This window comes from Capra hircus, chromosome 2 (genome assembly GCF_001704415.2).
Source record: "Capra hircus breed San Clemente chromosome 2, ASM170441v1, whole genome shotgun sequence".
Classification (NCBI taxonomy): Eukaryota; Metazoa; Chordata; class Mammalia; order Artiodactyla; family Bovidae; genus Capra; species Capra hircus.
The window spans coordinates 73,268,284-73,293,510 of record NC_030809.1 but is presented as its reverse complement, the minus strand read 5'-3'; the positions used below and the strand labels follow the sequence as shown (position 1 = coordinate 73,293,510).

Genomic DNA, 25,227 nt, shown 5'->3' with positions numbered 1-25,227 from the left:
TTACAACCACCACCTTCATTAACCAGATCACTGAGCACCTCCAAGTCTGGTACCAGGTCTTACTGACTTAGGAACCCTCAGAGAACTGCTCAATAAATAAACATAACGCTAACGGGGTTGATGTGGCCACTCAAATTTCCACAGGGCTGGGGACAGAAGTTCTTCAGTTTACTATTATTTCAGATTACAGCTGGCATCTCTAGAAGTCTCTACATGTATCACTTGGCAGCAGCCCCAAATCACAAGCCAGGTAAGAGGTTTCCAAAACCACTTACCAATGAATTACGATCAGCTTCTTCATAGGGATTTTTCGCTCTCCAAGGTAAATGGGGACACCAATTTTCAACCTGAAAAACAGGAACCAGAGACTCTAAGTATGCCAGTTCATTTGCAAATGAATTAACGTCTGTGCCAAGCTGGAGCACAGCGCCTTGTACACAGAAAGTGGGTTATTATTAATACCATTATTAGTCAGACTCCCACACTCTTAGCTAGCAACCCAGAGAGGTCTGCTCTCAGATGCAACAATAACCAGTCAAGGTCCCAAGGAGCCTATGATTACACTGTACATCCATCCTTCAAAAACTTCATAATGACTAGTTCCTTAATCATTTAATCTTCATAATTCTATGCAGAAGGAGAGGGGGGCTCTTATGGTGGAAAGTTAAAAGATCTGAACACTGCCACCAGGGGATAGGAATGCAAAGGTGCTTCTGTGCCATTTATTTAGCAGAAGGACAGGAATGATTTGTTATTTGCTCTGGCATGTCTGGAAAGGTAACAGCAAGTCATCTGACGCACAGAACTCCATCATTTATCTCCAAATTAGGAATGCAACTGAGAGTTTAAGGCTAACGGATCAAGGCTTCCCCTCATTTTGCGGCTGTTCACTTCACACTATCTCAAGGAACAGGGTGATAAAACCTATTGGAAAGAGAGATGAGGAAAGAAAAACACCCTTCAGCAATCTTGCGAGAGCCATTGTGGAAGACTGATGGTTCTGTCAATGCGCCAGAGTTTAGAGAGCAGGAGAGGAGGTAAGAGAAAGCAGAAGTACCAAATTTTACAGGAAAGGTTACCAAAGAAAAACAAGGCAGATTTACACTTTCTAGTAACTGAAGAATGCACTGACTGATATTGATGTCTACCCTCTTTGCCAAAACTGGCCATATAGTTCCAAGACAGCATATCACCCATTCACTAATATGAGATTATTAAAGATGGTTAATAAACAGGAAATGAAAATAATGTTTCTATGGCCAGGTGGACCCATAAAAATGAACAGAGCCAGAGGGCGGGAGGCATCCTTGGAGGATCATGGAGAAGGCAGGGATGTAAGTGAAGTTAGACTTTTCAGGTCAGCAATGTAAAGTCAGACAAGCTGGTTAGCCCCCCAGCTCTGGGCGAGTTTTCAAAGAAAGCAGTTTCACTACTCTAGAAATAAGGCAAGGTGATTTTGACTAGGACCCAAAATAATTGGGCAATTTGCATAAAGCCCTCTGCTGCTGCAAGTGATCTGAAAGCAATATGCAGAGGGTAGCTAAGTTTGGGGGTAGGTGGAATTCCTGGATAGGAAAAGTATCATATTCTCTTTTCTTTTTGTGGAGTGAAATTAGATTTGACCAGCTTTGTGAATGGCTTCAGAGACTCAAAAGGACTGCTCATAAGAAAGGTTGCAATGGTTTTTACTCATAAGAAAATAGCAACTTGCCTGAAATGCCTACGTCTAAACACTGAGCACTTATACAGCAGCATCACCATGAAAGGCAAAAATCACAAAGGAAAAGCACTCTATAAGTGAGAAAAGTGAGGAAGAACCAGCAGAAAAGAAGCCTCCAAGGGGATGAAGCTGGTCCCAGCAGCACTGCACACATCTGTGCCTTGTATGCTTAGGCTGGACTGAATTATTTAATTCAAATTAAATTTTTGTAAATGGACTCAGTAAGACAGTGCTTTAAAGCATATTTATACCATGAAGGATTCAAATAGATTGCTGACCTGACTGCGAGAACTTCCATTGCACAAAAAAGCACGAGGGTAAGCGAGCAGGGCACAGATTCATAGTCAATCCCATATTAAATAAATAACAAAATGCACACAGCAGCATGTCAGAATAAAAAATGTCCTCATGAAGAGCATGATAGGGAGAGATGAGACATGACTATGAATAAAGAAAATCAAGCAAAAGGAGACACATTAGTGAGATCAGATAAAGGAGAGTACATTCATTCCTCTGCCCTTCGAAGAATCTTCCAAAATTTACTCTGATGAAAATACAGTCCAAGGTGATCTTCTAAAGTATGAGTTCCCTACAGAATACTCAAGACTTTAATTCCTCTTTGAAACTGATCATTTATCTCAGTTCCTCTTACTCTAAATCACTGGATAATACCATGTGAGATTTCAAGGGCATCTCAGAAAGTATGGGAAATGGAGTCAGTGTATTTTGAATTTAGCAAGAAATCTTACCATTACATACACAGTCATAATAGAGGAAAAATCCATTCTGAATATCTTGACCCAGAATGAGGACAGTGGGTTTTCAGGGTGGCTGTTTCTGTACACAGTGATAAGCTAACTGGTTAACAAAATAATTAAATTATACATGAATCAATTACTCCATGGGGAGTGGAGTAAAAAACAAACAAACACACACATTTCTTCCTGAAATCTCAGTGGATTACCAGGACTGGAAGAAAGCCAGCGCTGGCAGTAACTCCACGAATTGAAACAAAACAGCCCTCAAACGAGCAACATTTTCCTAAATAAGAACATCATTGACAACACAGGGAAAGATCTTGTTCAGGGATTGTAATTCAACTTCCTCATCCCTAACTGTTTTGTCCAATCTACCCTGGCTCCCTAAATGTGTCTAACCACCCAGCATATCATCCTACCTAAGAAAGCTGGACCCCAGGGAGAGCCCCCTGTCTTCCTGATCTGGAAGCTCTTCTCCTTTAACTCATTCTCATCATCTTAGTGTTCTTCTGGCTCTCAGAACCCCAGGGCCCTATTTCTGCCTGTGGTCACCTACTGGCTTGGCTACAATTTTCCAACTGCAACCTTAGAGCTCTCTCTGGGATTAAATCTGTGGTGCTGGACTCTCCCACTGCCTACCCTCACCTCTACCCAACTCCTGCAAGCTGGCAAGTCCTCGGTCAAGCCCTCTGCCAGGGAAGGGAATGGGCAGCCTTAAAACCTCCCACAAATCACTGTAGTGAGTCTAAGAATTGAAAATCATCTAAGTTTAGGGCAACACGCATGCAGCAATCAATAGAGAAGCAGAACCATGACTATAATAACCTTTGATTTGAAGGTGAAACTTCTATAGAACTAATCTTTTTAGTGCACTAGCCCAGGCTACAAAATGAAGAGGCAGGGGAGGAGAGGGTGAGATGTATGGAAAGAGTAACAAGGCAATTTACATTACTATATATAATGATAGCCAAGGGGAATTTGCTATATGGCTCAGGAAACTCAAACAGGGGCTCTGTATCAATCTGGAGTGGTGGAATGGGGCTGGAGATGGGAGGGAGGTTCAAAAGAGAGGGGATATATGTATACCTATGGCTGATCCATGTTAATAACAAAATTCTGTAAAGCAATTATCCTTCAACAAAATAAAAAAAATATGAAGAGGAAGAAGGAGGCAATGGCAATCCACTCCAGTACTCTTGCCTGGAAAATCCCATGGATGGAGGAGCCTGGTAGGCTGCAGTCCATGGGGTCGCGAAGAGTCAGACACGACTGAGCGACATCACTTTCACTTTTCACTTTCATGCATTGGAGAAGGAAATGGCAACCCACTCCAGTGTTTTTGCCTGGAGAATCCCAGGGACGGGGGAGCCTGATGGGCTGCAATCTATGGGGTCGCACAGAGTCGGACACAACTGAAGCAATTTAGCAGTAGCAGCATGAAGAGGAAATAGAACCAGAAAAGACCAGCCAGGCTAGACCTTTGGAACATGAAGGCATCTCCCAGAGAGAGGGCACAAAGAATCACTTTTCTTGAGCAAGGAGATCTAAAATTAACCAATTTTATTTTTGACATTCCTCCTTCCAATGATTTAAACTTCTTTGATCCGAGAAGGTTTTGCAGCTCCATCAACGTACAACGTAAATCAAAGCAAAGTTCCTAAACGGACATCAGGTAGGTCATACTTACTTTCTAGTTCTTTCAGATAGACAATTCTTACATTTAAGAAAAGAGACACTACCAACAGAGATGCCTACAGCTCGAATTGGATTTTAAACAGGGAAAAGAAATAATAAAATTACAGCAAAAATGAGTAGGAGATTTAACGTATATATACGTGTACGTCTGCAGAACTAGACTTAATCTCTGCAGTAATATTCTGTTCTTTTGAAAGAATAATAATCAGGCTCTGACATGGCCTCTTCTCTCATGGATAATGTGAAGGGTTTTGCTTTAATGAATCACTGACATACAGAATTTCACCAGTATTTTTCCAAGAGTTAAGTGTGGTCAAAAAGTAAATACGCAAATTGCATAAGAAAAGTCTAAGATTACCTCTAGAGGTTGGTGTCTTGGATGCTTAGGATTCTCTTCTTTATGTAAATTTTTATATTATGATTTTTTTTTTTTACAAAGAACATTTATTGAGTAATTTTTAAAGGCATTACATTATATAAGCATACAATCATTGACTGAAGGTTTATAGTTCAGTGCATCTGGGAAAAAAACAAATGAACTTGACTGTATCCCATCATTTAATCCCCTGAAGTGCCCTACAAGGTGGGTACCATGCCCAGATTACACGTGAGGAAAGCAAGACTTGAAGGTGCTGAGAACTGCAGAGGTCCACTCACTAGTGACTTCCCCAGTGGCTTAGATGGTAAAAGAGTTTGCCAACAATGCGGGAGACCCAGGTTCAATCCATGGGTTGGGAAGATCCTCTGGAGAAGGAAATGGCAATCCACTCCAGTACTCTCGCCTGGGAAATTTCATGGATGGAGGAGCCTGGTAGACTAGGTAGGCTACAGTCCATGGGGTCACAAAGAGTCGGAGACTGAGCGACTTCACTTTCACTTTTCACTCACTAGTGAGTGGCGGGGCTGGGTGATGACTGAGATCCCGTCCCTGGACCAGAACATGAAGTGTCAGAGACACTTTAAAGGGTAGGGACAAGAGGGCTGCTGAATTTGGAATCCACCAAAACAGATTCTATGTCCAACTCCACAAACCACTAGGGGTATAACCTTAAACCATCTGACTTTCAAGTTTTCTCATCTACAACATAAAGGTGCTGGCTTGGGTACTCTATAATAATTCTATTATCTATGAGACCTAAAAAATATAGTTAGACACCACCATGTGGGTTACCTAGCAAAATGACACGATTGATTATACTCATTAGATAAACTGACGATACACACAGGTATATGCATACACATATTTGCTGTACTGATAACCCATCTAATGTAGCTACTCATTAAGGAACATGCTTAAAAAATTTTAAAAAAGATCCCTTTACCCTACTCCACGCTCCTCCCAGGTCTACTCTCCTTTTCTAAAGATTCAAAAAGGAAATGCACACGGTAAAAGATGTCTCCACATGTGAGCGGTCCCACTACCTGGCCCCACCCTCTCCATCAAACACCTGAGCTGATGAATATTTTGGCCCAGTGGCTTGTTAGGAAAGGCTGTGCCTGGGGAAGCAGGTAGATGACAGAGAAGAAGAAGAAAACCTACAGTGCATCAAGAGCCAAGCACTAAGGAAAGCGCTTCACACACACTGTGTCCTCTGGTTTCCACGTAATCATATGGGCAAGGTCGCTCATCATGGCAGATGAAGACATGGGTGCAGGGCGGCCCCGTGGCTGGGGATGGAAGTGCCATCTGTCCTGTCCAGGGCAGGCACTTAGCAGAGAAACCAGACATGTGGTTCCTGCAGTCCCATGAGCACAGTCCAGCCTCCAATATCAGAGGAGGACTGCCTAGATCTTCTCCACGGAATTCTTCAGAAAGGGTTCCCTCCGCTCCCACTGCGGGCAGTGCTGGAAGGGCTGTGATGACAGATGTCATCCCTGTGCGACAGTGATGACAACTTGCTGCCTGCAGCCTTCTTCCCTGTCTGCTCTGTGCAGCAGAGGTGATCACCTAATCCTAAACTGGATTACATCCCACACTAACTCAGACCCTCCAGGGGCTTCTCCGTATCCTTAGAATAAAACCCAGAATTTACCCTCAAGCTTACACTGCTGTCTCACTCCCCCTGCCCTCCAAACAAGAACCTCCTTCCATATCCAAACACCCGCCAGGTTCATTCCTGCCTCTGGAGGGTTGCCGGATTTGTGAGAAGAGGGGAAAAGATGCTCAGCAAAATTCGAATTTCAGACAAAGGATGATTTTTCTTTTTAGTAGCTGCATGCAGTATTTGTCATATGTGAAAGTGAAAGCGTAGTCGCTTAGTCATGTCTGACTCTTTGTGACCCTATAGACTATAGACCACCAGACTCCTCTGTCCATGGAATTCTCCAGGCAAGAATACTGGAGTGGGAAGCCACTCCCTTCTCCAGGGCATCTTTCCAACCCAGAGATCAAACCCAGGTCTCCCGTATCATGGGCAATTTTTTTTTTTATCATCTAAGCCACCAGGGAACCGCCATTTGTCATATACTCACAGTTCAATAAATAAAACACTCTACCTGAAATTCATGATCATTGGGCATCCTGTATTTTACCTGGTAACCCCACACCTCAGGCTTTGGCATCCACGCTCTTTCTACCTGAAACACTCTTCCTCCCAGAGTGCACATGCCTCCCTCTCTTCCCTCCTACACACTATGCGCCAACTTTTCCTGGGAAGCCTTCCCTGATCTGCTTACCTGGCCACTCTACCTCCTTACTCTGCTTTTCCTTGGCACACACACCACATGCAGAAATTATCTGACCTATGGGACGGCTACTGTTTGCTGCCCCAACGAACGTAAGCTCCTTAGGGACTTCAGTTGGCCTGTTCAGTGCTCTTTCCTCAATCCAGAGAACAGGGCCTGGCACACAACAGGTCCTCAATCATTACTTGTTACATACTGAATGAAAAAATGGGTGACTTGAGTGCTAAAGATATTTATTATACGGATACTCTTTTCCTTTTAAGGGGCACAATGTATCTTCATCATTGTTATTAGACTCTTTCAACAATACCCTGAGGCAAGCATGGCAGGCTTCACCTTGACCTCGTGAAGAGAAACCAGTCTGAAAACTCAAGGAAAAGTTCTAGGCCACACAGGTAGGAGCTGAATCCAGACAGACATTTATTCATTTATTTTTTCATGGAAAGGCATTTTAAACATAGCAGGGTGTCCATGTCAATCCCAAACTCCCGAGCTACCCAAGCATTTTCTGCGACATGCAGTGCTGCCCCCTCCACGGCGGGGAAGGCAGGAATATCAGAAACAGAGAGTATGGAACCAATCGTGTGCAAGAGAGCCGAGGGCTGGGAAGGCCTGAGACAGGTCTACTCAGGATATTAGGGAAGGGACAGGACTTCAAGAGAAACTGCTGTGAGTTTCCAACACACCACAAACCAGTGGGGTTCTAATGAGAGGATGTCAGAGTTTCAAAAATTCATCCAAATCTCTCTGGGAAGAGACCTGTCAATTTCCTTTAAACAGGAGAGGCAACAAATTACTCTTCTGTCATGAACTATTCGGATAGTAGAGAGATGCTTCTTACACTGCACAGAGGCAAACTCGGCCCCACCGGGCCTGCATTCACACTGAGGACAGTAGAGCCACAGTCACCCAGCTGATACAAGTGGTCACACTCCAGTCACCAGGGACAGAGCTCCTCTTCTGTGGCCGTGTGCAATTTTGCCTTAAGTGTGCAGCTGCTGCCGCTAAGTTGCTTCAGTCGTGTCCAACTCTGTGCAACCCCATAGATGGCAGCCCACCAGGCTCCCTCATCCCTGGGATTCTCCAGGCAAGAACACTGGAGTGGGTTGCCATTTCCTTCTCCAATGCACCAAAGTGAAAAGTGAAAGTGAAAGTGAAGTTGCTCAGTCATGTCCGACTCTTCGCGACTCCATGGACTGCAGTCTACCAGGCTCCTCCGTCCATGGGATTTTCCAGGCAAGAGTACTGGAGTGGGTGCCATTGCCTTCTCCATGCCTTAAGTGTAGATCCAGGCAAATAATGCTGAGTAACAATAAGAAAGGGCTTCCCAGGTGGCGGTAGCAGTAATGAACCCACCTGCCAATGCAGGTAGATGTAAGAGACGCAGGTTCGATCCCTGGGCTGGGAAGATCCTCTGGAGAACAGCATGGTAACACACTCAAGTATTCTTGCCTGGACAGAGGAGCCTGGCGGGCTACAGTCCACAGGGTCGCAAAGATCACACATGACTGAAGCGACACACACACACGTAGAACAGCTCTTCTTTTGCAGTAGTATGCGATTTTGCCTGAAGCGTTGACTGAGGCAAATAATGCTGAGTGACAATAAGAATAAAAGCTGGGCCAGAAAACTGTGCCTTCTAACATAATTGGCTAATTCCATTCTAACAGTCTAACCCGATCCTCTGCATTCCCCTATAGATAAAATATTAAAGAGCATTATATTAAAATCGTTAATAAGTGCTCAGAATGTCCTTGCTTCATGTCTCAAACTTAATGTTTTTAGCAGATTTTAATCTTAAAATTTTACAAAAACAATTCAAGATTAGAAAGTTGATAGCTGGTGAGGTCACCCACTTAGAACAAAGAGACAAAAAAGCTACCAACTACTTAAAAAAAATGCTTTAAATAGTCATTCATTCAATAAATATGTGTGCCAGGCACTATTACTCCTGTAAACAAAACAGACAAAAACCTCTCTGGAGATGACTTTTCATATACTTTTTCTTAATGCTGGATGTTGATGGTCACCCCAAGACCTTTGCACTGACTGTTCCCCCCACCTGTTAAATACTTGTGTCAGACTTCTGAACCTCTTCCTCCCTCACCTCCTTCAATATGGTGCTCACACATCCTCCTCCCATTTTTTCAGTAGGGCATTTTCTGAACATGCTATCTAAAACTGACACCATCACTCCTCATGAGCATTTTGAGTTCCACCTCAGTTTTATTTCTCTCCACAGCTCTACTGTAATCTGAAATACATATATTTTACTTTTTGTTGCCTGTCCCCTCCTATAAAACATAACCTTAAGAAGTGTTTGCCTTTTGGCTCACTGTCATATGCCCAACATCCAGAAAATCCCAGTAGCAATGAATTACCCTGGTATCCAGACTATGGATTGTCTTATTTCCCAGTAAGAGGAACCAAGGGGACTCACAGAAAACACCCAGGGTTATGTCAAAAGGCCTCAAAGACAATATGCATTGGCTCCCACTGGTCAAAGAAGGAGTAATATGAGAAATAGCAAGAAAATAATTGGAAGGGATCAAACATATCAAACATAGTTCAGTCAAAGCCTTGATTGAAACAAGGTGCTGATTGAAACAACAAGCATTAAAACAAGCAAGCAAACAAACAAACTACTGGTCACCAGTGGAAGATGGTAGGAAATCAACAGAGAAATCAAGGTTTCCTTTATGAACTGTTCCTCAGGGTAACCAAATACAGATGAGGACTCACTTCTCTATAAAGAGTATTCCTGATATATTAAGAACGAATCCTGATGAATCCAGGCAGTAATGATCGATGGCTGCTGATATCACAAAAAGAGAAAGAGCCAGGCATTTATGTGTCTCCTGCTAGAGGCATTTAATACCATCCATGAAACAATTTTGAAAAAAATATTAAGCCTAACTCTGATCAAGCCTCAGATCTACTATCAATTTACAGGAAATACAAGGGTTGGGGAACCAGGTTATCCAACAACATGGGGATATGGTCATAAAAACTTAGAGTACAACAAACTCTTCTAAGAGTATAGAGTACAACAACAGCTTCTAAGGCAAGTAAAGTTTCATCAGTGGAAAATTACAAGGGGCACCAACAGTTGTAATTTATGGTCATTGCTTGAAACTCCATTCAAATAAATAAACTTCAGGTTACAAAATGGTCTACAAAATGTGAATAGTAATCTGACATTTGAAGATATTATGGAATTCTGTGATTTTAAAAATATGGAACAGTTTTAAAAAAGAGCCTCTTTTAAAGGTATGTAGTGAAACATTCACAGATAAGATTCGGGGGATTTGCTTCAAAATAACCATCTGGGAGAGGTCAATGAATGAGATTGGCCACAAACTGGCACTTATTGAATCTGTGTCACAGACACACAGAATTTCCTTATATCTGTTTCTTTTATACAGGTTTGACATTTTCCACATTAAAAAAAGTTTAAAACATAAAACTTTACAAATGTCTTCCTGGTATATAATATGAATGATCAAAGACAATGTTTAAAAGTTTGTAAAAACACAAATTGGAGATGACTGCATCAAAGCCCCACTCTGCCACATGTTTCCAAAGAGCAAACAGGTAATGGTTTGGGGTGTGGCAAGTCCCTTTTAATTTCTGGAAGGTGGAGGTCAGAGTAAGAAATCTCAGTCTAAATGTTGTAGTTTGTGAAAATAATAATAATTTTTAAAAAGAAGCAAAAAATGATATTAAACTAAATGCCGTAGTATGTGAAGCTGACAAACAGGAGTGGTCATGAAAGAAGGAACTTAGGAGAAGGCAGAGGTGGAGGGAAACTGAGAGGTCATTTAAGCTGACGACAAACATTGTTCGGTAAAATCAGGACTGTTTTAAAAAAGTGGTTTCTAAAGATGTCTTAGAATTCAGGTAATAAGAGCCACAGAAACACACAGATAAAGAAGATAAAAGTAAAGGCTGAATTCAAGAACTGAAAAGAACAAGATCATAAATCTGTCACTTGCTGTGTTGCCAAAAAATATTATCTCACAGAAAGAGAATTTCCTGTGTCAAATGGCCAAACATTTAAAAGGTGTGTGTGGGTAATCTCCGGCAACAGTCTAGTGGTATTTTTAAAGTACTCCCTGCCCTGTCCCAAAATGTTAGTTATATTTTCTCATTCAGGTTTTCTCCTGCAACCTGAACAGTCAATTCTTTACTGCAGCCCACTTTGACAAATTAGTCTGTGCGACACCATTTCCAAGATATCTTTAGCAGCCAACATAGTCCATAAATCCAAATCATTGTACTGGTTATTAGGATTTCATTTCATGCTCACATTCACAAACATTTAAGCTTTCAACCTTTGCTGTTGGGCATTAATCTTGGCATTAATCAACGGATTAAGTGCGCTGAATTTAAACTCAAGGTTAATAGCACACTCAGCCAATATTAGTTTTACATATTGCCAAGGGAGAACAGGAAGACATGGAGACCTTTATGCCTGTTGTTTCTGAAACATAAGAAACAGACTGATGAGTAAGGCATGAAATTGCTTCTTTTGTTCCTTTATGAGGGACTCACACATACAGGTGGGTGTGCACACAGACACAGACAGACACAGTCACTCACTCAACCAGGTCAAATCGGCATTTGAAGCAACAGCTTGTACACATCCTAAGATCTAGCAATCAATCACTGAGCAATCGAATGGCAATATATGTCCTTAAAAAAATAGTACAAACAAATTAAGAAGTCTGGCAGGGTGTGATGGTTGCTAGTTGCTACAATAATTGTGTAGACAGCAAAAATGTGTGGGCATCAAATATATCAGCACCATCTATCAATATAATATCAATAGGGGTAAAGACATTTATTTTCAATTGTGTAAAAGCTGACAGCAGTAAAAGGCTCTGCAGAGGGCTAAGTTAATAATACCTGAAACAATGACATTCAGAGTAATTACTTTATAGGCTACTGTCTCTAATGGGAGTAGTTACATGGCTCACAAAAACAGATATAGAAAATGAACTGCCCGATGATCTGGAAATGCAAGGCTGGTTAACGGACATGAATCATTCATTTGCTCCCACCTGAGTACTTGGTTTGCACAAGCTGTATCTTCAGGAGAATTGGTGCTGTTTTGGTGGGGGAGGGGGCTAGTAAAGTATTAAAATTATGAGTATTTGAAAACTAGCAATGAAGACTGATTAATGGAAACCAGCTAACTTAGAGCTGTATTTCAAACACAGGTGGATTTGGGAATAGAACTGAACGCAAAGGCAAGGATGACAAATGGCTTCATTTGAGTTCAGCTTTCATTCGACGTGAAAGGGCAACAGTAATGGTGAGTGCAGAAATACGAAGCAACTAAACCTCTTAGAGCCTCTAAGATGCAACTCTCCGAGCTGGGGAGAGGTTGAAATGGCACTGTGCATTTGAGGTGTCAGGTACACACGGGGCTCAGTCATGCTTCATTCTTCTCTTTCTGCCTGCCACGCAAGAAGGGCAATGCTGAGACTTTTAGCACCACACCCAGGCCCTAATACAGTGTCAGACACATTACAAGCATCTGTGGGGATAATGAAGGATAAACACTGATGGCTTTACCTTCTGAGAGTCCCCGTAAGAGGCTGGTAGACTACTAGTTGGTGAGAGGAAGATTAGACGTTTCGGGGGAAGAAAAATGCAGGGAGAGTGCTGTCTTCTAAGACTGGTTTGAATCTAAACGCCTCGATTCAACTAGTGACTGACTATGGGAGATTTTGCTTCATGTCCTCTTTCATATTCATCAAAGCTCTGAAGTTAAATGTACATGGAAACGAGAACTGGCCCTTCTTCAATTTTTGTTGTTGTTCAGTCCCTAAGTCAAGTCTGACTCTGTGCAGCCCCATGGACTGCAGCACACCAGGTTCCCGTCCTTCACTACCTCCCAGAGTTTGCTCAGATTCATGTCCATTGAGTCGGTGACGCTAATCATCTCATCCCCTGCCCTTCAATAAGGATTAAGAAAAGAATCAAAGTCACCAGTGTATTCACTGATGAAGTAAAAAAATCAAATGAAAATGTCTGTCAATCACCTTCCCAACTGCAAGAGTAAGCTGGCATACGATACAGGTTAAATGAAGTAACAAAAGGAGGAAAGTGTGAAGAAAGCAAGAGGGGGAAAAAAAAGACAAACACAGCACCACAAAGCCATAGATGTTGTCCAGGATTTACAGACTACTAGAACAGAATTAACAGGGTTTAGGAAACATCTCTAATAATTTCATTTTAACAATGGCAAAAGGTGCACTGCGGCTCCACACATCCGGTTCGTGATTTTAATATGAACAAGCATCACATCCTGAGAAAGGAAGCCAAGGAGAACTATATTCTTCTATACTACTAGAAGTCTAGGGATCTAGAATTAAATGAGATCTGTGAATGAGAACCAGAAATTCATTCTAATTCTGAAAGGAAATCAAGGTCCCAATAGAAAATGTCCCGGGCTATATGACACTCCACAACTGTACTCAAATAACGGGAACATCAAAAATCTATCATGCACAGACATAGAAAGCAAACTTATGGTTACCATAGGGGAAAGGTGTGTGTGGGGGGACAGATAAATTAGGAATTTGGGAGTAACACACACACACTATTTTATATATAAAATAGATAAACCACAAGGACCTACTATATATCACAGAGAATTATACTCAACACGTTGTAATTATATAGGAAAAGGGGGCTTCCCAGCTGGCGCTAGCGGTAAAGAAACCACCTGCCAGCGCAGGAGGCATAAGAGATGCAGGTTCGATCCCTGGGTCGGGAAGACCCCCTGGAGGAGGGCGTGGTATCCACTCCAGCACTCTTGCCTGGAGCATCCCATGGACAGAGGAGCCTGGTGGGCTACAGTCCACAGGGTCGCAAAGAGTCGGTCACAACTGAAGCACCTTAGCACGTATTAGGGAAAAGAATTTGAAAAAGAATATATATATATTTCATATACACACACACACATAGACCTGAAACTAAGACAACATTGTAAGTCAGCCACAGTTCAATAAAAAAACTAAATACCCTCCACGAAAGTAAAGTAAAAAAAAAAACAAAACAAAACATGAAAGCATCAGTTAAAATAATTATCATTTATCAGGCTCTACTCTAAGCATGGTCCCATATAGACTCAGGAATCCTCAAGGTAGGACTCTTTAAAAACAAAATTAAAACTTTTATATTATAAAGGAAGAACCCGAGGCACAAAGAGAGCAACTTTTCCAAGAGCACAGAGTTTAGCAAGCATCAGAAACAGAAGCTGAAGTCAGGAGTGAGGCTCTAAGACAGTATTGACTACTGAAAGGCTCATATTGATTACATTTCTTCTCTTATAGGGTACCTATTAAGATGCTTTGAAAAAGGAAAAAAAATTTGCTTTAAGTGCCAGAGTTTCAAGATAATTTTCACATTAAAATTTTGAAGAAGTTCCTAGTTGTTTCCCAGGACCCCTTCCTGGCTCAATTTACCTGGATCCATGCTTTCTCTTCTATTAGACTTTAAAGATAATGAATGCATAGCATGGTGCCAAGCAAATGAATTCTCAGTAACTGTTGACAATCAATGAACAGAACAGATGTTCAATAAGTGCTCACTGAACTGAGTTCAGTGGAACAAAAAGAAAAGTCTGATCATTTGCATAAGAAAAGAGGAGAATAGGTAGAAAGGGCAAACAAAGCACCATTCCATGTCCAGGAAGGAGAAGAAAACAGCTAAAGGCTCTGAAACAAGACACCCAGGCTCCGATGTCCAGTCTACAGGATCCATCACATCTTCATGCAGCCCAGTCTATCCCACACTCCTCTCAATCTACCTCCACAGAAGTTCCCTCTTCTCTCATCTCAGCTACATCCTCCCTTCCCTTCTGGTAGTGGTAGGGGGGCTGTTTCAGAGGAAGGGAACCAGGTCATACGTAATCGCAGTCCTCTTCATCTGAACCATCCTCCCGCACCTCCCCAGCTCTGGCTCAGGAAATGAAGACCCAGGCTGGAGCGGGCACCTCAAATCCTCTTCCTCTCCCTTCACTTCAGCAGTCCTCCCCAAGATGCAAACTGTTAAGAAGGTGTGGAATTAGCTCTTGTCAATCAGGGAGCCCAGCTAGACAGTGGCTAAATTCTATCAAATGGAAATGGGAAAAAAATGGGACTTTTTGCTCAGGGCAGGAAAGGTGCCTTCAGTTGACTTCTCACTGGAGTGAAGGTTCACCCATAGCCCCAGGTCTTACTCCCCTGGAGAAGAAAGTGGGGAGGCGGGCCCCAGGCCACCCAAGCGTGAAACACACTCAAGTACACGCCACAGAATCAACTCGTCAGCAGCCTGCTAATAAGGTACATCACACACCCAGCTCTCAGAGCTTTTTCATTTCCAAGAGGCATTTTGACTATCATTTACTCTGACGGTTCCCATGATGGCCCTGGGGTGGTCATGGAGCAACCTCATCCCCCCCCAAAAAAAAAAAAAAAGTCTGACTCTTACAGAGGAAAGAGAAGGGTGCCAAGAGGGACAAATTTCACAGATTCCAGGCCCACATGCCCTACAGCAATACTGGTTTGGCTTCCATCCCCCATCATCTTATGCCACAGGGGAGAGACACCGGAATCCCACAAGGAAAAGTATGGCAAAAACATTTCATTTAGCCTCAGAATGGAGGCATTCTCCTCTCTGCATGGCATCACCAGGGAGATGTTATTAAGTACTGGTTAGACAACAACAGTACCAAAACCAGGGGTGCAAATAAAAGAAGATGGAAGCCAAGAGCCTGCCAAGCGCACAACCCTTAAAATTAGCCAGCGTCCATTCCACAAGCTCTGAGGGCTACTGCCACTGCCCATAAGGGATGGGGGATAGAGCCAATGGAGTTTTCATTCCCTGCTCAGTTCCCTCCTGTAGCTGGCTCTGAATAAAGTCTTAACCCCACCCCACTCCATCAACCTTTCTAAAGGTGAAATGAATCACTGAAGCATGTAACAGATTCCATGTGGTCTGTAAAAATGCCCTGTGACTCTTAAAAAACAAGCTGCTATTTAAATTCAAGGGTACAAATGAAAATGACGTTCAGATAAAAAGGTGGAAAAAAGGGAGAAAGTTAATAATTCAGTCTGTAAGTACAATAAATAGCTCACTCAGCCAAGAAGCATATGAAAAGATGCTGAACATCATTAATCAGTAAGGAAATACAACCAGTGATACGAGTCAGATACTCCCTCATACCCATTCACATGGCCATTAGAAAAGAAAAAAAGAAAAAAATAGAAAATATCAAGTGTTGGTAAGAATGTGGAGAAGTTAGAATCTTGTGCACTGTTGGTGGGAATGTAAATTGGCGCAGCTGCTATGGAAAATAGTCCGGTGGTTCCTCAAAACATTAAAAATAGAATTACCATATGATCCAGCAACTCTGTTTCTGGACATATACCCAAAAGAATTGAAATCAGGGTCTCAAAGAGTTACATGTACACTCATGCTCACAGCAGTGCCATTCACAACTGATGAAAGCTGGGGGCAACCCAAGTGCCCACTGACAGATGAATGGGCAACAATATGCAGTCTGTATACATAATGGAATATTACTCAGTCTCAAAAAGGAAGGGCATTCTGACACCTGTTATAACATGGATGAACCTTGAGTACACTATGCTAAGTGCAATCAGCGGATCACAAAAGACACATACTGTATATTTCACTTATAGGAGGACTTGGAGCAATCAGAATCTGAGGCAGACACAGTAGAACGGTGGTTGCTGGGGCTGGAAGAAGGCGGAGGCTGTGGAGTCATGGTTGGATAGGAACAGTTTCAGGTTGGCAAGATGAAGCGTTCTGGAGATGGATGGATGGTGGCGATGGTTACAGAGCAACATGAATGTACTTAATGGCACTGAACTGTACACTTTATGATTAACCTGGTAAATTCTGTTATGTGTATTTTACTACATTTTTTAAAATTGGTTAAAAAAAAAATTAGTGAACTCAGACTATTTTTTCCTCAAGGGGAGAAAAAAAATCATGCTACCTGGGGACAGAGGAGAGCAATGAAGAAGGAAATCATAAACCGTTCATGTAAAAACAATATACATTTTTAAGCTCTTCAAATTCCAGGCTCAGCTACGGAACCGACCAACTACACACATGGACTCCACCCCCCGAAAGACACAAGAAGCCGCTCACCTCACTGAGGTAAATAAAAAAAGAGCAGGTGGACCCATCCACTCCGTATTCTGCGTAGCAGGGATCCGAGCGCCACATATTCTTCATCCACTGAAACAACCAGAGCAGGAAGAGCGCTGGTGAGCAGCCATTCCCTGAGCAGGCACGTCGGCCTAGAGGCCGTGAGATGGCTCCAGCAGCAAAGCCCAGGAGCACTGGTGGGAGGAATGTTTCCTCAAGGGCAAGTGCCTCACAGACCCTGGCACGAGAGTGCCCTCCTAGAGACCTACAGTTGCACCAGCCCCAGCATGGAGCCTGGAAAACAGCACGGGAATCAAGGCAGGGGCACAGTGCGTACCTGAGTCCCATATGGGAGCCATTTAAAACGCTCTGGGGCTTCTCTCGCCATCCTAAGCGATGTCTGAACAGAAACTTTCCTCTGAAAACCACTGAGCAGGGAGTGGTCTCCCCAAGGTTTGGCCACATAAATGCAGTGAAAAACAAACAAACGTTAAGAGTCAAAGAGTGGCCAACAGCATCTGGGCACTCAACTGCACAGGCAAATGTGACATTTAAATAACAAGCTGGAGACCTCACAGCTGAGGCCTGGGGACTTGGGAGAAGGGAGCTGGACACTAAATCACGGAAGCTCCTTGTCTTTGGCTCTTGAAGGATCACCCGCTGGAGGATGGGAAAGAGAGGGAATGCAATTTCAGACACAGCAGGTGCCTGCAATGGCCCAGCTCTTTCAGTCTGACCAGTTAGTCACTGTTGACTAACCCCATGGAGCTGGCATAAGCAGGGAATGGTTGTCATGGCCACAGCCCCAAACTGGCAGGGCTGATACACCCCTTAAATGACTTCCTTAAAGAGGGCTTGATCACCCATCTGCATCGCCGGGGAGGAGAAGAGAAGGGAGGGGAAGCCAGGGGCTGTCAGCGCAGGTCGAGGAGGAGGCAGTGAAAGGACATTGCTCTTTACTTACCTTGATTTTCCCCTCGCAATGGGGGTAGCCATCCATAGGAGGCAATACGCATTTTTCTTGAGCTCCATTAATGATATCTGAAAAAGAGAGAAAAGAACAAAGGATACCATCAAGTTTATGGCAAGTGCGGGGCAGAAAGAGAAACAGAAAAGAGAAGTCTATCCTGGGAGCCACGTTGGCTCTGACCCCTCCAGCTGGTGACATGCTGACTGGTCTGCAGTGAGGACTTGACCCAACCACAGCCAGTCTCCAGGGTGGTCGGAGGCCTGTGATGGGTGAGGCCAAGTTTGAAAGGAAGAGTCAGGCCAACCATAGTGATTACTTAGAAACTTGCAACTGTGAAACTGACAAAGCAAACAAGTGGGCGGGGGTGGGGGGTGGGGGCGCAGGAAATGAAGCCAGATGATTAGGAGGGTCCCTGGGTCAAGCCAGGCTGGGCCACGAGGACAAACTGAGGTCATGAGCAGCTTCAGGAACACATGCGCTTGTCACTTACGGAATTGAAAACAGTGGTACAAATGAACTTATTTACAAAACAGAAATAGACTCACAGATATAGAAATCAAACTTACAGTTACCAAGGGGAAAGTGGGGGGTGTAGTGGAGGAATAACTTAGGAGTTTGGGATTAACAGGTACATACTACTATATATAAAATAAATAACAAAGTCTTACTGTTACAGCACAGGGAAATATATTCAATATTTTATAATAACCTGTAACGGTAAGGAATATGAAAAAATATATATATATATAAAAAAGAGAAACCATTTTCCTGTATATCTGAAACTAACACGACACTGTAAATCAATTATACTACAATAAAACAAAACACACAAGTGCCTGAGCTGAGGCAGCCCAGGAGAGAGAGGTGAAGGTGTGCAGAGGTGCAGAAAGCCCCAAGATGCTTGTGAAAGGTACAACTTCTTATAGACCTGGTTCTTATATTTCCACCAAGATCTCCTTATTTTTCCAATCTTTCCTCCCAATAAACTCCCTTTCTATCAGCAAGCTCAAGTGGACTCCTATTCCTTGTAACTACAGAATCAAAACTAAAAAGAATGCCCTCTAGAAGCTTACGGTTAAGTGACGGACAACAGACAAACTGGTCAACAACTGAACAGTAGCTTAAAAGGCCTTATATTAGGGAGGGGCCAGGGAAGGATGCTCATACCAGTCTCTAAGCATCAGAGAAGACTTCCTGCATCCAGAGACATCTCGGCTGAGATGTGAAGTTGCAGGAGTGAGCCAGGTAGAGGGACATGGTAAAGATGGTGTTCAGCGAAACGTCCACATGTAGGACCTGATCTGATGAGAGTAAATGAGGGTGAGGTACTGAGATGCGAAGAGCTAACTCCACTGGAAAAGACTCTGACGCTGGGAAAGATTGAAGGCAAAAGGAGAACGGGGTGGCAGAGGATGAGATGGTTAGATAGCATCACTCATTCCATGGACATGAAATCTAAGCAAACTCCAGGAGACAGTGAAGGACAGCGGAACCCTGTGTGCTACAGTTCATGGGGTCGCAGAGTTGGACACGACTTAGCAACTGAACAACAACAACTGAGAGTCAGGCAGGACCCAAACCAGAAAGGCCACAAAGACTCCAGCCTCTGTGCTAAGGGCATGGCTGGTGGAGCACTGAAAAATTTTAAGGAGAAGTTAATTATGATCAGGTGTTTGTTTAGGAACGATCATTTTAGTTGGAAACTAGGACAATCCTAAACCTACATGCTTCTCTTCTGGGACCAACTATATTTTCCAGACATGCTTGGAAAATGTCCCCATTTCTCACTGCTGACCATTTTCAATTCAAAGTACTGGTCAGAAATTAGGTCCCAAACTACAATGTCATTTGACAGTGGTATTTAAACAATGTTGATGGCTGTTAGGGCTAAAACAGAAGTTAGTGCAAAGAGGAATTTTAGTTGTAGCTGTTCCCTGAAATTCAGTTCATCTGAGAGTCTAAAACAGAAATCTCAGACCTCCTGATTGAGCCTTTTCAATGAGCATTCCACCTGCTAAGGATAACTAGAGCATAAAATCAGTATCTTCCTTATCATAGGTTGGAGGCTGTCAGTTAGTTGATAACAGAAAAAACACTTAGCTTGTTGGAGTCTTTGTTTTCCCATCTGTAAAATCAGAATCACTGCACTTCTATTTCATGCAGGTCTTATTAAATAAGTTAACATTTGTAACAAGCCTGGTTGGCACTCCTATCGGCTGGTATCAGAGACCATGGCAGGTGCTTAAGAGTTGGCATTTGCTGTATAATTCCACACAACTTTCAATCGCTATATCCAGGAAAGCAGGGTTTCAAATGCACAGCTGCTTCTGGAAATGAATTCTCTTTGTTTTTAAAATAACCGCAGGCTTGAATGTTGGATCTCCCGAAAGTTCCCCTTCTGTCTCACTCGCACGGCGACTGCCAGCTCCAGTATCCTCAGACAGATGGGTTGCCTTACCAAGAAGAAAGATGCTTTCCAATGACTACTGCTCCGATGACTGATTCCAATTTTGCTCACATTCAACAAGCAAATAAGAGGCAGCACAGGTTCTGAGAAACTAAGCAGAGTCTAGAACTGCTGAAGTTTGGGGGTAACTGAACATTTAAGGGGATCCTTAGGGGTCAGTAGGCTTCCTACGTGGTGCTGGTGGTAAAGAACCCCCCTGCCAATGCATGAGACGTAAGAGACTCGGGTTCAGTCCCTGAGTCGGGAAGATCCCCTGGAGAAGGGCATGGCAACCCACTCCAGTATTCTTGCCTAGAGAATCCCATGGATAGAGGAGCCTGTTGGGCTGCAGTCCATAGAGTTGCAAAGAGTCGGAAAAGACTAGAGCGACTTATCATGCATGCATGCATTAGCGGTCAGTACCTCTCTTTTGTTACACACAATAGGTATTATTCTAGTTCTGGATGTTTGGAGCCAGAAGTTACTGCAACTAAATGAGCTGGAGGTATGCTTGTGTGGGGCAAAGAGAAACCGCCAGGTGATAAAATTAACCAGCAGGTCCATGAAGGGTGCAGGCAAAGCCTGGTTGCTGGCAGTGTGGGCCCACTTCATCTAAGCGTTTCAAGGGAAAAAACTCCGTTATGCCAACTTGCTCTGCAAAAGGCTAGACAATAAATATTTAAGGCTGGGCAGGCCACATGGTCGCTGGGATGTAGCAATCACAACAGGGGAATGGAATGATGTGTGTGGCTGTGTTCCAATAAAACTTTATTTACAAAAACAGGTTCAGCCCCTGGTGTTTGCTATGCTATGAGAACCCCCAAAAGAGGATCCTCGCTTCTTCAAAGACCTGCTGAACTGACATTTTAAAGGACATCTGCAGGTACTCTCCTGCCAGGTGTGCCCTTCCTCCATGCACTTAAAGCCCTTCCTCCTTTTTAAAGCCGAGTTGGAGCATCCATCCCCACCTGAAGAAAGCCGAGATCCTTGCTCCCTATCCCCAAGTTCAATCAAGACTGAGTTAGGATTGAGGGCTGCCCCTTCAGCTCCTGGCCCTCCCATGGCAGTGAGCAATCCTATTCTCTTTTTTGCATCTGTCCACCCCCTTGCCTAGGACATGAGAGCACTGTGGGAAGGTTAGTCTTTCCGCTCCATCACCAGGCGTTCAGCAAGTGCTGCTGGACTGAATGAACACTCACATGTTCTGCCTGACTGCCCCCCCCCACCCCCAACACCTGGCACTTTGCATCAAGAAGCAGGAGACTAAGCTGAGACCACAGTGTTTTTCACTCCTCTACCAAGCGGCAGTGTGTCAGCTCATCCACAGGCCTCCCCTGCATTTCTGTGATCTTAGGAGGGCTTTTTTCGCTATTTGTTACACAGCGATGGGTTTGAATAGATGGCGGCTTCCAAAAGTGCAGTTCAGCAGCTGAAGGCTCTGAGGTAGGCGGGATCTGTGAAAGGGAGACACAGGAAGTGCCAGCCTTTCTTCTGAGCATGGGTTTGAAATGCCCCCCGAATCTGACCACCAGTAAGTAACCTGAACAAGACCCTCCACTACCCCCCAGGCCCTGAAGAGTCTCAGCACACCTCACAGGGCAGCTCCCCATCTTGCTTCCATCACGAGGACAAAAACCCAATGAATCATGTTTTTATTAGATTTTTCTAACAGAAAAAGAAGACTTTTCTACCTCTGGAAGAGCCTCCAATCTCAGTTCAGTTCAGTCACTCAGTCGTGCCTGACTCTTTGTGACCCCATGGACTGCAGCACGCCAGGCTTCCCTGTCCACACCAACTCCCGGAGCTTGATCAAACTCATGTCCATCAAGTCCGTGATGCCTTCAACCATCTCATCCTCTGTCACTCCCTTCTCCTCCTGCCTTCAGTCTTTCCCAACATCAGGGTCTTTTCAAATGAGTCAGTTCTTCACATTGGGTGGCCAAAGTATTGGAGCTTCAGCTTCAGCATCAGTCCTTCTAATGAATATTCAGGACTGATTTCCTTTAGGATGGGCTGGTTGGATCTCCTTGCAGTCCAAGGGACTCTCAAGAGTCTTTTCCAACACCACAGTTCAAAAGCATCAATTCTTCAGTGCCCAGTTTTCCTTATGGTGCGACTCTCAGATCCATACATGACTACCAGAAAAACCATAGCTTTGGCTAGATAGACCTTTGCTGGCAAAGTAATGTCTCTGCTTTTTAACATGACTACTTTTCAAGGGGCATTTAGCTTACTGTTCATGAGGCCCCTCCAAAAAAGGAGACAGGATTCTGCCAAGATATGTTACTAGAAGGTTCTTCCTGCTGTTTTCCCCATGCTCCCCCACATGTCAAATTGTTTTTTTAATGGTGAAAGGGCAAGGTACTAATATAAGATAAAATGCACAATAAGATGCTAATGCAAGCAAAGAAACTCAGCTCTTTTTTTTTTTTTAAGAAAGCACATTAAGCTTTAATATAGAAATATTTAGGTTACACTTGTGCTCAAGTAATAGTAAAACACTTGTTCTTTTTGATCTCATACATTCTCTCCTCAGGAATGGCCCATCTCCTGCACTCTTGGAGCAACCTTTGGCTACGTGGCTGGCCTTGTAATTTCACCACTCTGGATATACTGGAATAGAAAGAAACTCACATATAAGAACAATTAATCGGAGCAAAGGGAGAAGAGATTTCTTTGTGCAGATTCCATAAAGACTGTGCAGAAATGTATATGGTCTAGGCCAGGCAGTTCCACTTAACAGCACTGTTTTTTATGTAGTTACATGATGTGATTGTAGCTTTTTAAACTATGAAACCCCTGAGAGATTGTACCTTGTAGTTGAAATGAAGTATTTATATAGATTGTGGCTTCAGATGCTATTTGCTGCTTCTTGGACCTTTAAGAAACATTCTTAATGAACTTTTATAGAATTCTGAGGACAGGGTTGGTTTTTTTTTTCCTTTCAAGTTTTAAACTGCTTCATTATAAGAGGTCTGGGTACAGCTGTAGCATTTCATATGCAGAAACTCAGTTCTTACTATTGTTCAGGATTCAGTTTCATTTCTCACCCCCATAACCAGCCCAAGTAGTGCCCCGCACTGAAAACATCACCTCTGAAATGATTCTATGGCGCTGTCGACCAGGTATTAGAAAAAAGGCACGATATCTAGGTGTGAAAACTATCGTTTTATCAGAGCAGTAAGAGGTCAAATATTAGGTTGAATCTAAGAGAACAGTTTTATTATCAAAAATGTTTACGACTCAGGAAGAGCACATGTACCGCAGGAAAAGAGACCAAAGACGCCATAAACACATCCAGAGCAAGGTGCTCCTGTCAAGCGTGGAAACAGATTCTCCCCGACAGCCCTAACATGTGTATACACATTGAGAGAGACACAACGGGATTTCAACTATACATTTGCAAGTGACGGAGACCGAGAGATATGCAATCAGGCAGATAGACTTTTTAACTCATGCGTTTCTCTGCCCGAGGAAGGAAGGAAGGAAAGTGGGAGAGAACAGGGTGGAAGTAAATGGTGAAGACAATCTCAGAGGGATGGTGACAACAGAATAAGGGTGATTCAGGAAATGAAGGTGGATGATCGTGACCTCTCAAGATATACGACCAGCCTTTTGAAAGTGCTGGTACACGCATTATCACATTTTACACTCACCACATCCTCCTGAGCAAGGAAGACAATTACCTCATCTTATGGTTTGGAAAGAAGCTTCAAAATCCTCAGCATCTACCTCCAAACTCAGCCCACAGTTACTCGGAATTTCTCCCCAAAGCCTGTGGCTTGCCATGTGCTGAGATGTCAAAGCCGCATCCTTGAAAGATACGGTCTGCATCCTCGAGGAGCTCCTCAGGGCTTGAGGAGTGACCACATACAGCAGAACGAAGCACACATCAGCGGAACCCCATCCCCAGATAAACCTCCTGAAAGGCTGGACAGCCACTCTTCGGCTACCCCCCGCCTACTGCCTGGCACCCTGGCAACTCTGCAGAATTTTTTTAAAACAAATATATGAACTACCGTTACAAAGGGATGAAGAGCCTCGGTTCCAGAGAAGTGCAGGGAGGAGAAGGAGAATGAGCCACAGAAGAAAGGGGGTGAGCAGTCCTCACTGGGAATCCCTAAACCAGAAACTCTGAGTTCCAGACCACGCACTAAACAAGCCGAAGGAATCTGAGTTCCACACAAGGAAAAACGACAGAAGGAGCAGCAGTGAAAAAAAGACTTGTTTCCCAAGCAGAGAGGGAGGAAGTGGACCCATTCCCTGTGTGGATTACTGATATTTAAACCTTATCAGTATTTAAAAAGAGAGGCTTATGGTTTTGTGAGATATGATCTTCGTGAGTTCTATGCTAACTGTCCTGATACATTTACAAACCGAGCACAAACACGGGTCACCACACATGGAAACCTTTATCTTTTAACTGCCCAGTTCAATGCACACACATGGAGATGCTGTTGTGTTTTTAAAGTAAACGATCAACCATGCAGCATCATAAAACACTCACCTACTCAAACTCACATTAAGTTAATGATAACCATTGTTCATTTTGAGGGACAAAAGTGATCCAGAAATACAGTTATAAAAAGAAGCTCATAACAAGAGGCTGGAAGCCAGGTGTCACTCTTAATCTGATTCTGTCAATGCTTGTGGATGGTACCACCTGTAAGAAAGTCAGCTACATGCTTCTGGTTGATGATGATAAAGTGAGGACATGGAGGGGAAGGGAGTGGATGTGTGTGGGGAGGGTGGGGGCTGAGGAGGAGGTGGGAGAAAGGAA

The 25,227-nt window shown here is 43.4% G+C and overlaps 1 protein-coding gene across 4 annotated transcripts in view; it reads right to left on the bottom strand.

Moving 5' to 3' along the window:
- MGAT5 (mannosyl (alpha-1,6-)-glycoprotein beta-1,6-N-acetyl-glucosaminyltransferase) overlaps positions 1-25,227 on the bottom strand; it is a 402,706-nt gene that overhangs the window by 152,231 nt on the left and 225,248 nt on the right. For all 4 annotated transcript variants that reach the window (XM_018062080.1, XM_018062074.1, XM_018062092.1 and 1 more), the window contains 3 exons: positions 17,996-18,072; positions 17,032-17,121; positions 276-347 (listed from right to left, as the gene is read on the bottom strand). In XM_018062080.1, the coding sequence (XP_017917569.1) occupies positions 276-347; positions 17,032-17,121; positions 17,996-18,072 (239 nt within the window). The remainder of the gene's footprint in view (positions 1-275; positions 348-17,031; positions 17,122-17,995; positions 18,073-25,227) is intronic.